We start from the raw sequence: 18777 nt of genomic DNA on the forward strand, positions 1-18777 counted from the left end.
ATTGTCCAACCCAATTTGGTGATGATCCATTCAATAAATTTTTCTTGAACATCTGTTTTATGTGTCAGGCACTGTGATGGTTGCTGAGTATATCATGGTAAGCAAAACCACACATTGTCCTTACTCCTTGTGCTACATGTTTTAACTGCTGGATGGATTAAACCAGGAACTATAAAGATTAAACTGTAATCCTTACCACAATTTTGAGTTTACAGTTTTTCAAATATCATTTCAAGCCATTAGCAAAGGCTGTATGTATTTTTTACATATGCCTCCTCGTTTTGTGAATTTTGAAAGGATGTGGTTTCGGCCTTTGACATCAGAGGAGAAGCTCAGCTATGTTGGCTGAACGTTGATAGAAAGATAACGTTGAAGGCAAGTTGCCCTTGAGCAGCTCTCTGAAGATCAACTGCCTCCACATTGCATTCTTTGCCCCAAAACTCTTTCCTTTGGTTGTGCTAAGAGGTGATGCCCAAGGTGCACCACCTTTCAAGAACTGGATCATGAACAACTTTATCCTCCTGGAAGAACAGCTCATCAAGAAATCCCAACAAAAGAGAAGAACTTCTCCCTCGAACTTTAAAGTCCGCTTCTTTGTGTTAACCAAAGCCAGCCTGGCATACTTTGAAGATCGTCATGGGGTATGTGAGCAGTTTCATTTGTCTTTTTTCGCATAGCATTTTATGTTTGGACTGGGCTAATGCAAAAGTATATACATAGCATAAAATAGAACACAGGAAACACAAACATGCTTATTGTAACAACATAAAAAGTACAGTAAAAGTAATCAGAGGAGAATGCAGAGAGCAGTCAAGAGGTGAAATGGTGGTGCTAGGTGATTTCAGTTCTAAAAACTGTAAATTTAACATTCATCAGCTTTTTCCCCCTGCAAGGTTATGTTTGGTTTTTAAATTATGAATAACATTTTAGGTAGCAAGTATTATGATTCGATAAAACTTGAACTTTCTATGAAACATACTAAATTTAATGAAACATACTAAATTTAATGAAACATACTAAATTTAATGAAACATAGATTAATACAACACTAGCATTCAATGGGATGATCTACCCCAGCTTTCTTATTTTTTAGTGGAAGAAACTGGTGTTTAGAATTGTTAAGTTTTGGATTCGGTGTTAACGTTTTCATGAATGACTCTGTTTGTCTCAATACTCGTCGCTTGCCTGATCTTGAAATAAGATTTCCCAGGCATTTAATTATCTAAAAGTTGTAAGGCACAATGGCAAACCTCTTCATCTCTTGATAGACTTCTTAGGACACCAGGGTTATTAAGAACAAAGTTTCTGCAGTGCAGACCAGCGGTTCTTACCCAGAAGGAGTATGGCTGCTTTGCTAGGTCAGTCTATCTCTTTATCTAAAAATAGTCTCGTGCTTCTTAACATCACTAATAACAAAAGCAACAGGAATAATCCTAATAATGTAGTTTGGTAGAAAAAGCATTGGACAAAGGGTCAGGAGACCAAACTCTACTTCTCAGTAGGTGATCCAGTCTGGGCAAATATCTACCTCCTATTTCAGGTTCTTTCTTCATAAAATGAAAAAACTGGAAATAACAACCTTCAAGATCCCTTTCTTCTTCAAAACTTCTTTGCTTTATGCAGTGGCTCTTGTTTAGCCCTATGCTGCAATTTTTCAAAGCATGTTTGATTTCTTACTGTATGGTTATATTATTTTTACATCATTAGTGGGGTAGGACAAGGATTATCACTTATATTTTACTGAAGGGAAAATAATATTAGGTGCCTGATGGTCACTTAGAAACAAAAGTGCTCCAATTCTTTGTTGGAGTCTGACTTAGTAGGTGGTGGCATGAGTTTGGGATTCTTTGGCGTGCCAGGGTTTAAAGCACTTCATGAGATGGAGCTCCAGAGGAGGTCAGGCTGGGTATAGAGCCTATGGATGCCTCACTTTTTAAAGTTGCAGGTGTTGCATGTCTTTTGTGAATTAAAAAAATACAGAAAACAAAAAAGTTGCAGGCGAAATAGCTCTGCCTCTTTAGAAGTGAAAAGAATTGCTTGTCTTATTATCAGACTCTTACCGATAACAATTTGCCAGTCAATCAGAAAACACATGGAATTACATGCAAGTCCTCTTTGCTAGGTGGCCAGGAGCCCAGTTTGTGAACTTGGGGGATTTATCATGTAGAGCTAATAAATTGCATGGCATTACTCAATGCTTTTTTGTGAATGGAACATTTAAAGTTTTTGTTTCATATTGAAAGAACAGTCATGTACCTTTAAATATTTTTTTCAAAGTCCATTTTGCAGTTTTCACCAGTTCGTTTTTCTGATTCAACATAGTATCATCTCATTTAGTTAGTATTAATAATTCCTTAGCCCAACTGCTATTTGTGAACTGATTGTGAATTCAGCTCAATATTATTTGCAAATAATCACAAAACCAGATGGCCTTAATTCAGAATATTATTGGTCATAATTTGCATGTAGACAAGGTTGTAAAATCACCCTACTTCTTTATCTGAGCATTATGGAAAATTTCAAGACAATTACTTCATTCTGGGGAGCCCTAGGCTACAGTTTCTAATTCTTCCATGTGAGATATAGAGAATACATGTCCAAACATCAAATTTCTTGTTTTCTAATGCCTTTTTTACTCTTATAAATAACATTTTTAAAGTATTTCTTTAATTATTTAATTATTATAGAAGTTTATTAATTAGAAATTTATCCAAGTTCCCTGAGAAAGGTAATATATGTGAGTTATTATTGTTCATGTCTTAGGTATACTACATGGTTTCAGGCCACCAATTTGCACACAAGGCTGCATTAATATTACTCATAAGTAAATAACATTACACTTATGGGAAGAACATTTTCATTTTTAAATTAAAGGCTTCATTTTCAATCTGTAAAATGGGTGTGATAATAGTACCCATTTCATAGGAAGATGGCAAAGACTCAGAGGTATAATGTCTTTAGGCTGAACTTTTTGAAATTATTTGGCAGATCGAATATCAGATATTAGAAGTTTCAAACAATTCAACTTAATATATTAGGTACTTAGCATAGGCCCTGTCATCTGGTAAGCATCTAGTAAAAATTAACCATTATTTGTATCCCTTTCATGTCTCTACAGAAGCTAGCAGGCTGTCATAACAATTCATTTTCAAATTATGGGAGATATTCAAGGATTCTTCAAAGTCAAGCTAAGATCAGGGTCCTGGATTCCTTCTATTCTGTGGCTAAATATAAGTTTTGTGGGGTAGATATACACGCATTATGAGCTGTTTGGCCAGTTATTGCCCCTCTTAGGGTGTCGGGTGTCAGAGCTTCTTTTTCTCTTTTCTCATGTGTAAAATTATGATTCTTGCAGTTCTCATATTCTATGAATTTATAACACCATATGAAAAATAACCCTTCTACATACTCAAGAACACATTCTGTAATTCTAGAAATCAAGTATGTTTATTCTAACCTAAAAAATCATGCCTATTGTCATTATAATACTAATTGATTGAGGTTTTACTTTAACATGGACTTAGTTCTGGTGTTCGATGCCTGTTTTTCCTGTTGAGATGTGCAAGTGTTTTCAGAGGGGCCAAGAAGCGCCTTCATCTTGCTGGAGCAGTGGGCCAGAGAGAAGCATAGATTTGGCAGGTGGTAGCTTGCAGACAGACATGATTTCAGAGGCTCTCCTGTGCCTGTCAATTTTTTTCCAAGTTGTCCCTGATGCCTGAAATTCTATGACAGAGGACAATGAGAGATAAGGGCACATGGATGTGCTGGTAAATGCTTAGGAATCCGAGTACGGGGCTTGTTGGAGAGCCCTGATTCATAGTGTTTGCCAATTCCTTTGGTGTAAATATTCCCATCATGGCCCATTTTAAACTATCAATGTGATGTCTGCTGGCTCACAGATTCCTGAAAACTTAACAATTAGCTACCTCGGGCCAGTACAAGCCGAGTCCAGCACACCGTTGGCAAGCCTAAGTACAAATGATCCTTGGAGAGGTAGCCACCAACTAAACAGCATACTTAGTTGCACGTGACTGATATCGGATCCTTTTCAGTGGTAAAGGGAAAGTGGAGAGCCTCAGGCACTTTGAGTAAGCACAGGATGGAAGAGGCAGCCTAGATGGGAATCATCATAGATTGGTGTGGCTCATGTGGCCACTTTCTAGATGTGGGATCTCAGACCAGACACTTGACTTCTTTCTGCCTGTGTCCTATTTGTAAAGTAAGGACCCCAACACTACCTACTTCAAGTGATGTTGAGTATTTCATGAGAAAAGTGTGTTATAAGCTTTTTACCCATTGCTACATGGTAAGGTGATTATTACTCACAATTTTGCCCAAGCACCACCTTGATCTTCTGAAAGCCCCTCTGGAGAACTGGAAAGGTTCTCCTATTTTGATGACTCTTTGCCCCTTAGGGATCAAGTGTGCTGTGCTCCTTATGATGTGGGAGGCATTATCATTTACATGGAACAAGAGAAACAGTCAAGATCGCCATTCCAGTAAGCATCTGGGTGAGGGTCTCCACTCCTCACGGCCTTTTCCCTTTAGCCTACAGTCTTATCTAGCAACAGAACCATCTCCTGCTTGCAGCAAGCATCCTTTCTAAATTAAAGATGGTAGGTGGGGAGATGGTCCCCTTTCCTTGCTTTTGAAAGCATTACCGCTAGTGATCACAAACACTGCTTCTGGAATCAGACAGATCTGGGTCAAAGACTAGCTCACATTTGATCTGTGTGATTTTGTGTAAATTATATAATGCTGTGCAATTCTCTAAAAAACTACCTTTTTTTTTTGTTTTTTAGACAGAGTCTTGCTGTGTCACCCAGGCTGGAGCACAGTGGTGCCACCTTGGTTCACTGCAACCTCTGCCTCCCAGGTTCAAGTGATTCTTCTGCCTCAGCCTCTTGACTAGCTGGGACTACGGGTGCGTGCCATCATTCTTGGCTAATTTTTGTATTTTTTTTAGTAGAGACGGGGTTTCACCATATTGGCCAGGCTGGTCTCGAACTTCTGATCTCATGGTCTGCCCACCTCGGCCTCCCAAAGTGCTGGGATTACAGATGTGAGCCATCGCGCCTGGCCTATGTTTTTAAAATAATTAAGCAAGGCCAGACACAGAGACTCACGCCTGTAATCCCAACACTTTGGGAGGCCGAGGTGGGCAGATCACTTGAGCCCAGGAATTTGAGACCAGCCTGGGCAGCATGGTGAGACTCCGTCTCTACAAAAAAAAAAAAAGCCAGATGTGGTGCTGCATGCCTGTAGTCCCAGTTACGCAGGAGGGTGAGGTGGGAGGATCCCTTGAGCCCAGGAGGTTGAGGCTGCAGTGAGCTGTGATCACGCCACTGTAATCCAGCCTGGGCAACAGGCTGAGACCTGGTCTCAAAAATAAAATAAAATAATTAAACATTCTTTCATGATCTTATTTCCTTTTAATAAGATGGAGGTCACCTTTATTCTAATAAGATAGTAACTAACATTTACTGAGCACTTACTACATGTCCAACACTGTGGAAAAATGTGAATTATTTCACCTAACCATTATAACCACTCTGTAAGTTAGGAACTGTTATTACCCCAATTTGTAGGTCAAGAAATTGAGACAAAGAGGGTTTAAACAATTTGCCTGATGTCCCACGTCTCTAGAGTCTACATTACTCTCTGATAAATAGTACTTATTACCATACTTGTTACTCATAGGTAATCAGGGATTCCACTGGGTTATTACACAGTATGCAATACATTCTTGCTCTGAAGTCCCCAATGTAAAGGACAGTCCTGAAAATTGGTACCCCCTGCCAAATGGGTCTTCTGCAATGAAATATTTTAGGACCTCTACGTTTTCCACAAATGCCCCAGGACAAATCTTTGTCTTTATTCACTTCAAGAAGCCCCGCTATGTGTCTTAAAAAAAAAAAAAGAGAGAGAGAGAGAGGCCGGGCACGATGGCCCATGCCTGTAATTCCAGCACTTTGGGAGGCTGGGGCGGGTGGATCACCTGAGGGCAGGAGTTCACAAGCAGCCTAGCTAATATGGTAAAACCCCATTTCTACTAAAAACACAAAAAGTTAGCCGGGCATGGTGGCAGGTGCCTGTAATCCCAGCTACTCAGGAGGCTGAAGCAGGAGAATTGCTTGAACCCAGGAGGCAGAGGTTGCAGAGAGCCAAGATTGTGCGATTGCACTCCAGCCTGGGCAACAAGAGTGAAACTCCGTCTCAAAAAAAGAGAGAGAGAGAGAGAGAGAGAGCCTTGGCAAGCTTTGCCTCCTAAAGTTCCCCTAGAATCTCCCCAGATTCCCACAGGATATCTCTCACCTGGGACAGTCAGGATATCTCTCACCTGGGACTGCTACCACCTCTCATGGTCTCCCTGCACCCGCTTCACCCCTGCCTGCCACTTCATCCTCCACATGGCAACCAGCACCAGCTTTTCACATGTGACTGTAGTCAAGTCCTGATGACCTTCATCAGACGCTGATGTGTCCCTCCAGCGGCTCTCCCCATTGCCCTAAGGATGGACACCAGCAGAATCTACCACATGGTCTCGTCTGTCTCAGCTCATGTCTCACTTTCCCTCATCTCTGGAATCCAACCACACCAGGTTTTCTTCAATGTTAAAGCCTCCGTTTTAAGTGTCACTTACTTGGGAAAGCCTTCCTTGATGTCCCTAGACTAAGTCATGTCCTCCTGTCCTGTTCTACCACAGCACCAGGTGTCCTTTCTTCACAGCACATGCTGAAGTTGTAACTACTCATTGGTTAATGTGATGATGTATTAATGTCATTTCCCCACCTCACCCTCCATTGAACTATCAGCTTTATGAGAGCAGGCACCCAAGTTGATAAAGATGGCCTTGCCAGTGTCTACAAGAGTGTCTGGCACACACTATTCACTCATGCATCATTTGTGGAAGGAATAAAAGGAGAAAGGGAGAAAAGAAAGGAGGGAGTAAGGACATAAGGTATAGATTCAGCTGGAGAGGTTAGAGACACAAACGAAGCTCAAATCGAGAAGGTTCAATACCCAAATAATAGAGACCAAGGTAAGTGACATAGGACTTCAAAAGGGAGATTACTGGGTGTAGAAACAAGTAACAGACTCCCTGGAGGCAGTAGTGTGTGGCCTATCCTTGAACAAGGAAGAGGAAGATTCAGATATTCAGGTGGTTGGAATTTTAAGTGCTGGGTCAGAAAGGCACATGTAGGAACTAGCAGGAGGGCCGGGTCCCAGCCCTCAACTCTTTTTAGGAGAATTAAGCAATTCTTTTCTCCTTTTTCCTCTGCCTGTCTTACCCCTCCTTCCTTGCCTTTTACAGCTAAAGCCTCTGTAGATAATATTCTTTTTTTTTTTCTTGACCCAGAGCCTTGCTCTGTTGCCCAGGCTGGGGTACAGTGGTGTGATCACAGCTCACTGTAGCCTCAGCTTCCCAGGCTCAAGTGATCCTTCTGCCTCAACCTCCTGAGTTTCTGGGACTAGAGGCATGCACCATCATGCTTGGCTATTTAAAAAAAAAAATTTATAGAGACAGGGTCTCACTATATTGCCCAGGCTGTTCTCAAATTCCTGGGCTCAAGCAATCCTCCCGCCTCAGCCTCCAAAAGTACTGGGATTACAGGCATGAGCCACCATGCCTCGCCATGCAGATAATATTCTTAAAACTACCCAGGCATTTTTACTTGTGACATTGAGCAGTCATGGGCTCTCTTCTCTTCATTCCCATGTCATTCAGTTGCCTTCCAGCTGGGCTTCTGCTGGCATTTGGAGTTCTTTACAGTCTGTTATCCACACAACACCTAGAATGAACCTTAAAATTTTAAATCAGATACTACTTTCTACCTTAAAACCCTCCATGGCTATTTAGGGTATTTAAATAAATTCTCAACTATGCCCTTCAAGACCCTTCATCCTGTGGTCCCAGCCTGCCTTCTTTATTTCACTTCACGCCACACTCCCTTTATGTGCTTCTGTCACATCTGCCTTCTTCCTGAACCATAAGCACTCCAAGCTCAAGGTCTCAGCAGGGCCTTTGTACAGGGCCAGGACTAGGGTGAGACAAGTGAGACACACACATAAAATGGCACTCATTCTCAGGATGCAGGATCTTTGCATTAGCTGTTTCCACTGTCTCAAACACCCCAGATTTTTGCAGGAGGGTTTGTTTGTTTGCTTGTTTGTCTGAAACATGGTCTTGCTCTGTTACCCAGGCTAGAATGCAGTGGCGGAATCTTGGGTCACTGCAACCTCTGCCTTTCAGACTCAAGCGATCCTCCCGACTAGCTGGGACTACAGAAGTGCATCACCGTGCCTGGCTAATTCTGCTGTTGATTTATTTCCCACCTCTTCAAAGCACATAGATACCTTAGTATCTGCATTTATTTGTTAGGTTTATGGATCTGCTTCCCTGTTTAATTTCTGTCTGTCCATCTAATGGAAGGGCAGTTCCATGAGAGCAGAGATCTTGACTGTCTTCTTCATCATAGTATCACCATCATCTAAAACAGTTCTGGGCACTGGTTAGTTGTAGTAGGTGGTCAGTAAATATCCGGGGAATGAATGAAGGTCACATAACTCATGTTGCATTCAGAAAAGCATCTGAAAGCTAAAAATGTGGGCCTTGTCTAGCCACACAGAGACAAGGAAGGGCCCAAGCAAAGTACTTTGCAATTGAGACATGCACAGTTTGCATCTGTTTTAATGGAGTGTCATCATGAATTGATCTTTGCCTGTGTAATGTGAGGTTAATGTTTTATGGAGATAACCGTTGTATTGATATTTTCTTTTCTCACAATAAAATTAGATTTGATTCCTACTGTTCAGGGACTGGTACACCCATTCATCAGTTTCTGCAGTAGAAATAGCCCACAGAGAAATACTATAAACACGAGAGTTTAGATTCTGACTCAGTCTGAAAGAAAGCAGAAGAGCTCAGTTTCAGGCTGGGCACAGTGGCTTATGCCTGTAATCCTCGCACTTTGGGAGGCCAAGGCGGGCGGATTACCTGAACTCAGGACTTCGAGACAAGCCTAGCCAACATGGCGAAACCCTATCTCTACTAAAAATACAAAAAATTAGCCAGGCGTGGTGGCATATGCCTGTAATCTCAGCTACTTGAAAGGCTGAAGCAGGAGAATTGCTTGAACCCAGGAGGCAGAGGTTGCAGTAGGCTGAGATCGCACCACTGCACTCCAGCCTGGGCGACACAGCAAGGTGCTGTCTCAAAAAAGAATAAAGGACAAGAAGAAGAGCTCAGTTTCTTGAACTACAAGCTCCATGTAAAACAAGACATGTAAATATCAAACGTGGAAATCGTGTCTACAAAAAACTCTTTTAAAGCTCTTCGCAAATGTTCATGGACCAAATAGTAAATCCTCATTCCACCCTCATTTTCTTAACCAACTAATAATACATTCCTCCCATTCATCAGTGAATTATGAGGCCTACTGGAAAAAGTAGACCTTCCAGGACATAATTTTCATCCAGAGGTCAGTTTGGGTTTGGCTTCATGACACTCAGAGGCCTCACTAAGAGTGATCCTAAGGAGAAAACAGGTCTGTAATGCCTTCCCATGCATATAAAAGTCCCCTTTTGGATCAACAGTCTTCTCAGTTCCTTGAAATTCAGCAAAAGTTTTCTGTATTTTAATAAAATAAGAGCTAGATACAGGTTCTTATGTCTTATGTTGCCATATAATTCCTATTAACCTAAAGTTATTTGTAAGTAGGCTTCTCATTATATTTTTCCTCTTCTGATATTTAAAAAGTCACAGAAATTATAACTGTTTGTTATAAAAATTCAACTATAGGGATTCTTCCCCCCAAACTTCATATATTGTGCCATATCTTTATTATGATTATTATTGGTTTGTTTGTTTTTATTGACTCTGTATCAAGGAAACGTTTCTGTGTTGGTACATTTCAATTTATTCATTTGTTCAGCAAACATTTTGTAAATAGCTGCTCTGTGCCAGGCACCACCCTAGATGTGAGGAACGCAGTGGTAAGTAATGGAGGCAGGTGTCTTAGGTTGGTGCACAAGTAATTGAGGTTTTTAATTGAGGTCAATTACTTGTGCACCACCCTAATAGCTTGCATTCTAGGGGATGGGACAGACAGCAAGCAAGTGTATAACTGCATAGGGCAGATAGAGAATGTGGTAGGTTCTATGGCAAGACCAGGCAGCCACTCTGGCTGAACTGGGAGGTGGGGTGGTCAGAGAAGGAATTTATAGCTAAACTGAAGTTTGAGGAAATAACTAGTTAAATGAAGAAATGGGAAAGAGCATTCTGGGCAGGGTACGGCAAGTACAAAGACCCTGAGGAAGGAAAAAGCTTGGCTTGTGTGAGGAACAGAGATTTGAACATGCAGAGTTCAAGAGAGGGGCACAAGACGAGGGGCAGAAGCCAAACTCTGCAGGCCCTTGTGGATCATGGCAAGGAGTTTGGATTTGATTCCAACTCCCATGAAAAGTTTCCAAGGTTGAAGCAGTGGGTGTGAGTCCCTCCATCTAGAAGTGAACTGACAGCTATGGGGTCAGCAGATTATACAATGGCCAAGAATAGAAGCCAGGAAGCCGGGTACAGTCTCCTGCAGTGGTCTCCTGGGCCATTGTGTAGTGTCCCATCCTACGAGTTGTTCTTCAGTTGTCTTATTTTTTTTATTTATTTCTTTATTTTATTTTTTTATTTTTGAGACGGAGTCTCACTCTGTCACCCAGGCTGGAGTGCAGTGGCACAGTCTCGGCTCACTGCAACCTCCGCAGTGGTCTTATGTTTTAACTTTTTTGTGGCATCCTTCTTCCTGGGGGTACTTTGTCCAGAATCATCTCACTCCATGTTTTGATGGGAAAGTGCCTGGTGTATAACCTGCGTCAGGATCAACACTGAGCTCAGATAGACAGTAGCAGCAAAGACTGAAACCAAATTAGAATTGAGTTAAATCAGCTTTGATTAATCTCAAGACAGAGCAAGGAATATTCTGATCCTCATATTGTCAAAAAAAATTAATGAACCAAGTACATTCAGAATGTTTTCTATAATTCGGTCTGAAGACATCAATTTACTATCTGTGTCAGCACTGGTCTTTTCCCTCATGCAGACGTATCTTTTGCAGAGTTATAATCATAATGCATGACAATTTTATATTCTACTTTTCTATCTATTCTTTCATATAAATGTATTTCCATATATCTACAATGCCTCCAAAGTAATCATTTTTTATATATATGATTTTTTAATGGTTGAGTCAGTTCATGGCAAGAACATGCTTATCTATTTTATATACGTGGAGGAATAGGTGAACTTATCTGTTAGCTATGGTTCAACATTCAGGTTGTTTCCAGGTATAATGAAAACACCAAAAAAAAGCAGTACACATAATATAGGGCTGTCTCATTTTTAAAATCAGCTTCTTAGGATAGAGTGCCCCAAATAGGATAATTGTGTCACAGGGTAAGAACATTTTCTGGTCTTGATCATTTGTTGCTACATCATCTTCCAAAGAGATTGAAGAAGCAGTGCGTGGGCCACCAAAAGCGGCACCATGTTTGTTTTCAGAACCATTAGAGAAGATTATGTTTCTAAAAAGGAACTAATAGAAACAAAAGAATCTCACTGATGTGTTTTTCAAGTACTCCATTTTGAATGTTTTAGTGAGAGAGAGGGGAAAATATGTGATCTTTTATACATAGGTGAGATGGTTTGATTTAAAGTCAGTGTCACATGTATGTAGATGAACCCACCACCTGCATAGTTGGATTTAAGGGGTGCCAAAAGGTCTCCTACTCTGCAAAACCTGAATCCCCGAACTGACTGTCACAGAGTAAGGGTGGTCTGAAAGGTTCCCATGAATGAGCTCTTTGGGTTAGGTCATGAAACACCTTATCAAGGAGCAAATGAAATACAAGAAGGTGTCACAGGAGCCACTTTTGACTGTTCCATAGAAGTTAGTTTTAGTTTTAGACAGGGCCTATGACACTGAAATTCTCAGGCTGTAATTCCAGAAAAGCAGATGAGGTGGGCAAGGAACAACAGGGCAGCCTAATAGAAAAGAGATTTGGACCCGGGTCACCGGGCTAATTCTTTACTCTCTCTGGGATTTAGCTTTCTTGTCCATAAAATCAAAGGATTCAGCTGATCAATGCTTTTTCAAAATTTAAAAAACATTTTAATATAAAATTATACAAGTCATCACCATCCCCACATATAAAACAGAGAGAAGTGGAAGTTCTCTGCTTGAAGCAGGGCAGGGAAACTGCCCAGAACCCTATGCCCCTTGGCCTGTCCCTTACTTTCAGGGATGAACAAGTTATCTTCCAACTCTGTGACCCGTCCCCCCGGGGTGTAAATTGAATAGTAGAAATGAAAAGACAAAGCCAGTTTAGAAAGTCACCTTGAAACCTCATTGTCCTCATCTCTCACGTTATAAAGTTGGACTGAATGATTTCTAAAGACTCTTGCAGTTCAAAAACATGGAAACTTGGCTCACATTTGTAATACCAACACTTTGAGAGGTTGGCGTTACAGGATTTCTTGAGGGCACGAGTTTGAGACCAGCCTGGGTAACATAGTGAGATCCCATCTCCACAAAAACAAAAAATAAAAAAATTAGCTGGGCATGGTTGTGCACACCTATAGTCCAGCTATTTGGGAAGCTGAGGGACGAGGATTGCTTAAGCCCAGGAGTTCAAGGTTGCAGTGAGCTATGATTGCACCACTGCACTCCAGCCTGGGCTACAGAGCGAGACCCTATCTCTCTTTGTTTTTAAGTGGAAATTGTGTATCTCTGCCAATTATATCAGGAATTCACAAAAAGTGATGGAGATTAGCCAAACATGGAAATCTTTCCAGGAAGTAATACCTTTAGGGTGATTAATAACTGTGTGTCTCATAAGAAAGCATGTTGTCAAAATACAAGCATGACCCCAAGAACGCACCCTAAAAATGAAGTCAGACATTTCATGTGTAACCAATATAAAATCTGAAATAATAACAGCCAATATTTAATGAGTTCTCGCTGTGTTTCATAGCATCAAGGTTAAGTGTTTTATATGTCTTATATCATAAATATTCACAATAACCACATTCATTATGTTATCCTATTGTTATCCCCATGTAATTTATGAGAAGGCTGAGGTTTAAAGAAACTAAGTATCTCTATCTAGGTTACACATATAGGACAAATATTAAAAGTTGGATTAAATGTTCTTCGATGGACATTTTCAGATCTAAGCTTGTTTGGGTCTGATAAGTTTTTTAATAGAAGCTGAAAAGGCAGAGTTGGGGCAAGGATTTCTTGGTGAGTTTCTAACGTAATCCAATAGAGGTGTTGAGTCGGGACCAGCAGGCTTGCTCCAGATTGCCCAGCAGACTTACCCGAAAGACAGCAGAAACATCATCAACAGCAACAATTTTTTTTAAAAAAACCACAATAGTTAGCATCACTACAAGAAGAGGACTGAACACTTTGTTAAGTATTTTCTCATTTCCTCCTTACAATTCTTTGAACAAGATAAAAGTAAAATTTTGTTTTGGTGAGGAAGCAATGGAGCTACGAGGACGGTAAGTAATTTGCCCAAGGAAGCAAAGTGAAAAGTGTAAAGGCAACAGCATGCCTTAGGACATAAGGATTCCCTATACTTTGCTCCTACATACATTAGTGTGACCTGTCCTGATATCTCTGTGGTTACCCAAGTAGAATTACATTTTGCAAGAAGGTAATTCTACTTACCTTCACGATTGCGAGCATCTCAGCCAGTTTCTCGCTGCGAGTTTGTGAATTCGCCAGTCTTTGGTGACTTTGCAGAGTGTGTTTCCATTCACCTGAACTCTATGGGCTGACAAACATGAGTTCCTGGGCTTGTAAACCTGAGGATCTGTTCCTGGGGTGGCCTCTGACAAGGAAAGATGCTGTATCTGCCTCAGCACTATTTAGTTTTCCAGATTAACAACTAATAGCAGCATTAACCACTTATTGAGCCTTTTCTGGGAATAACATTCTGGGAAAGCTATATCCAAAGTGGTAATACAAGGAGTACCAGGAGGAAGCATTAGCCTAGCGAAGTGACCCAGAAAGGGAGTTTGAGGGAGCTAATACCAAACCTCACCCTTTTCCACAATCCATGCTGAGGCCATTTCCGTGACAATGATCCAAGTTGGTGTTTCCCAAAGTGGGGTACTATCAGGAGCACACAAGATGGCACATGGACAAATCTGGTTTTAACATGTCTTTAATAGTTTTGTATCTACTATAATTTATGTTAGAAATAAGTGTTTTAAAATTTATGGTGGTGATTTAAAGTTTCCTCCTAGAATAAATTTGTTTATGTGGAAAAAATAAGTCAATTGAAAGAATACTATTGAGCAGACAATACTATTTGAGGGAACTAGGGTATGGTAGAAATTGCCAAGCTAAGTTGGAAACTGAAGCCTGGGAGCACTGAATCCTTGGGATAACAACATGAATCATAATTCATTATAATTTGCTTTTAAGTAGTTCCAAGAGTGAAATGTAATAACCTCCACTGGACATTTGGAGACGCAGAGGTGATCCACAGAGTCCAGGGCACTTGAAGATATTGGGTTGCTGCAAAAGTAATTGTGGTTTTTGCCATTAATAGATATAAGCACAGAGGAGCAGGGAAGATGGTCAAAAGAGATCCCAGGCCCCCACGTTCTGCCAGAGCACAGCGAGCAAATGAGCCTCCTGCCACAAACTGAACCCACATTTCTCTCAATCCAAGAAAAAGCTGTTCTAATTCCAAACAAGCTCATTGTAAACCTCAATAACATGAAGTTAGTATTGTTCACATTGCTTTCCAACTGTGTTTCAGATTGATATAACTGGTTCCTAACACATAATTAACTGCTGTTGGAATGAATCCTTGTCCCCTTGCCTCCATGCCTGCTGGACTTCATATCTGTGTATTAATAGTCACTTTTGTTTGGCGATCTTGTGAAAAATGCACACTAATTTTTAATCCTTAAAGAGATAATACATTCACATAATTTTATTTTTATTTTTTCAGATACGGCCTTTCACCGTGTGGCACATTTCAATAATTTAAAAAAACAGTTGCAAAATGTTATGCAGTAACAAATCTCCCATCTTTGTCCCAAGTCACATTGCTGTCCTACATCACAGCAACCACGATAGTTAATTTCTTATAAATTCTTCCAATAATACTTTATACATATACTTGTAATACTAATAAACATTCTTCTTTTCTTCCTTTTTAAATAGAAGTAACATACTCTGCACGCACTTCTTAACTTTTAGTTGGTTAACAATGTATCCTGGAGATTGATCCACACTGATACACAAAGATATTCTTCATTCTGTTTATAGTTGCATAATACTTCATTGTATGCATGAAAAATTTCTTTTAATGAAGGTTGGTCTGTTTCCAGTTTTTGTTATTATGCACAATGAGAAATGAACAGCCTTGTAGATGTGTCATTTTCCATAAATACTTTTATAACAGTAGTTCTCAGCCAAAGGTGATTTTGCCCACCAGGGGACATTTGACAAAACCTGGGGAAATTTTTGGTTGTTATAAGTGGGGAGGAGGGTGCCACCAACATCTAGTGGGTAGAAGCTGACGGTGCTGCTAAATATCCTACAATTCACAGGACAGACTCACAACAAAAAATTATTCAGCCCAAAATGTCAATAATGCTGAGGCTGAGAAGCTCCAGTCTGTAGAAAACATTTCTAGAAGTGGAATTGCTGAGTCAAAGGATATTTGCATCTGTTATTTTGTTGACTATGAGCAAATTACTCTCTACAGAAGTTGTACCAGTGAACATTCCCCAGGGCCACATGTGAGAAGCATGTTTTCTCAAAACCTCACAAACACCATTATCTTATGTTTTGATCTTTGCTAATCTAATAGGGGTTTAAAAAATAGTACTTAAGTATAATTTATTTGCATTTCTGTTGTTATAGTGACATTAAGCATCTTTCCATATGCTTAAATATATTCCTTTTGTTCATTTTCCTATAAGTTTATTAGTATTTTATTTAATTTGTAGGAGCTCTTTAACTACCAGCTAAACACTTTGGGCAGACTAGTTTTAACCTACATTTTCATTGTCAAGAGATTTTTATCCACCTGCCAATTTTTCTGGAAATCTTATTCCAAATCATTTCCATTAAAAGTTTTGTCACAGGGTTCACAATAATCACTTTCTGCTGCATACTTGGTTTTACTTGCTGTTCCTTCAATCAATTAACAGATATTAATTGAACATCGCCTCAGTGCAAGCAGTTATTTCCTGAAATGCAATGAAGTTTTTATGCACTTATGTATTCTGGCTACTGGTCCTTCAGTGCTTAAAAAGAAGACACAAAAAACACGTTCTTTCAAACTCATTTAACATTTCATATTTCTTATTCTGGGAGGAAGGTCTTTGAAGGAACATTCACAGCTCAGAGATACTGAGAGAAATAATACAGAGGATGCCTTGAGAATCTACTTTATGCTTGGAAAATATCACTTAGTTCTTGCTCTTAATTTCCACATAAGTCCTTTTCTCTCTGCTCCCTTTTGTAAGAAAATCTAAACACACATGTTTTCAACATGCTAGGATCATATTACCTTGATCTAGTAAGAATGGGGCTTGGACATTATTCCTGAGTTATCATTTCACTTATAAGATAAATATACCCATATAAAAGCACACTGAATTACTTTATTAGACTCTATGAAGAAAAAGGCTATCCCTCAAGAAGAACATGAGACAGACTGTCATGTACTTGAACCCCCATGGATACAGATGAGCAGGTGGCAGGTGCTCTCTAGCTGCTGCTCACTGCTAATGGGGTTATGCGGTTACAAGGGCGTGCATCACTTTGCACACCCAGCATTTGATGCATACCCCTTATTCCTCTCCCATAATCATCTAAGTTGACACTGTGATGTTTTTGAAACTTCTAACTGTATTAAAATATTATTTTCATTTCTCTGCTTTTCCTCCTACTTCACACTCTCTGTAAAAACTTCAAATATCATAAGAATATATAACTTTGTGAAATTCTGCCACAGTGGAACCTACAACAAAGAACCAGTGTTAGCAGCTTGGAATGTTTTGCTTCTTGTATTATTTCTTTGGATATTGCATATACGAATACATAATCTCTTCTTCCAAAAATGGGATGATGCTCCATCTGTTGCTTTAAATCTGCTATTTAACACTTGGTATATACTTTTGTCCCTCTGTATAGATGAACTTTATTATCTGTTAATGGTTACAGAGTAGTCATTATGTATGATGATGAATTTAACCATACATAGATGGATGTTTAACCATAACTAATTTAACCATTTGTCTATTGATGGATATTTAAGTTTTTCCAGTTTATTTTAGTGTAATAAATAATGCTTCTGTGAAAATCCTTTTTATTACATCTTTATATATTTTGAACAAATGTTTCCATAGAATAAATCAGATTAGGGAAATGTATTTATTCATTTTAGTTAACTTTTTAATATTATAAAAGAAATACACATTCATGGCAAAATATTCAAAGAGTACAGAAGGATACAAGGTAAAAAGAAAAGCTCCTTGGGAGGCCAAGGCGGGTGGATTGCTTGAGACCAGGAGTTCAAGGCCAATCTGGACAACAGAGCAAGACCCTATCTCTTAAGAAAAAAAAAAAAAAAGGAAAGAAAGAAAGCTCTCTTCACACTCCCTACTCCCAACCCCCAGGACCACCCACACAGGTATCTGCTCTTAATAGTTTCTTATGAGAAAACACATTTTAATAGACGATCCTAAATTGCCCTCTGAAAACTGTATGTAAGAATAATTCTTTTTCTTTTCTTTTATTTCCTTCTTTGTTCCTTTCCTTCTTTCCTTTTGAAAATTCTCAATTTTTTCATTTGGGTGGCCAGGGTGTTACTATTTTAAAATGGCAGGTTTTAAAGGAAGTGAAATTGTTTTCCTCATAGCACATCCAGCCACATGGTAACCCACAGTGCGAAATGCTGAGGTGGAGAAAGCCAGCCAACGGTGGGCCAGTGATGAGTAAGAGGTCTTATGGAAAAGAAGAGAGAAACGAAGGCAGGTGTGGGATGGATCCGTTTCCTGGCTTTAAGGTGGTCCAGGGAGCCTTGAAATTAATGGTCTTAGCTCCAGACTTTCCCAGAGCTTTAGAATAGAGGGAGGTTAGGTCTAGCTGAAGATGGGCTGGGGAGGGAGGAACTAGGAACAGCTCATTGCAAATTGCTCTGGTGTTTTACAAGATGCTAATTTTTCCATAGAGACAGTAATGAGCATATCTTTTTTGTTTTGTTTTATCTTGTTTTGTTTGAGACAGTGTCTCAGTCTATCACCCAGAGTGCAGGGACATGATAATGACTCACTGCAACCTCAACCCCCCAGGCTCAACTGATCCTCCTGCCTCAGCCTCCTGAGAGGCTGGTACTACGGGCATGTGCCACCACACCTGGCTAACTTTTAAAATTTTTTTGTAGAGACAGGGCCTCACTATGTTACCCAGACTGTTCTTGAACTCCTGGCCTCAGGTGACCCTCCTTCTTTGGCCTCCCAAAGTGTTGGGATTATAGGCATGAGCCATTGCTACTAGCATTTGCTAGTAGTTTTATGTGCTTTTTAAAAATTCTCTTAATTAACTTAATGATTCAGAGACTATTCTTATGTCGCTTTTGAAAAATGAGGCAACTGAGAGGTTGAGACACTTGCCTCAGGTTGCACAGCTGGTAAGGAATGAGGTTAGGATGCAAACCTGAGTCTGCCCTACTTGAAAGCTCCAGTTCTCC

The 18777-nt window shown here is 39.9% G+C and overlaps 1 protein-coding gene across 1 annotated transcript in view; it reads left to right on the top strand.

Moving 5' to 3' along the window:
* The first annotated feature begins 365 nt into the window (after positions 1-365).
* The window catches only part of ITK (IL2 inducible T cell kinase), a 74178-nt gene continuing 55766 nt past the window's right edge, over positions 366-18777 (top strand). Inside the window, exon 1 of the mRNA XM_001136073.6 lies at positions 366-641. Within this exon, the coding sequence (XP_001136073.1) occupies positions 504-641 (138 nt within the window). The 5' untranslated portion in view covers positions 366-503. The remainder of the gene's footprint in view (positions 642-18777) is intronic.

This window comes from Pan troglodytes, chromosome 4 (genome assembly GCF_028858775.2).
Source record: "Pan troglodytes isolate AG18354 chromosome 4, NHGRI_mPanTro3-v2.0_pri, whole genome shotgun sequence".
NCBI classification, from domain to species: Eukaryota; Metazoa; Chordata; class Mammalia; order Primates; family Hominidae; genus Pan; species Pan troglodytes.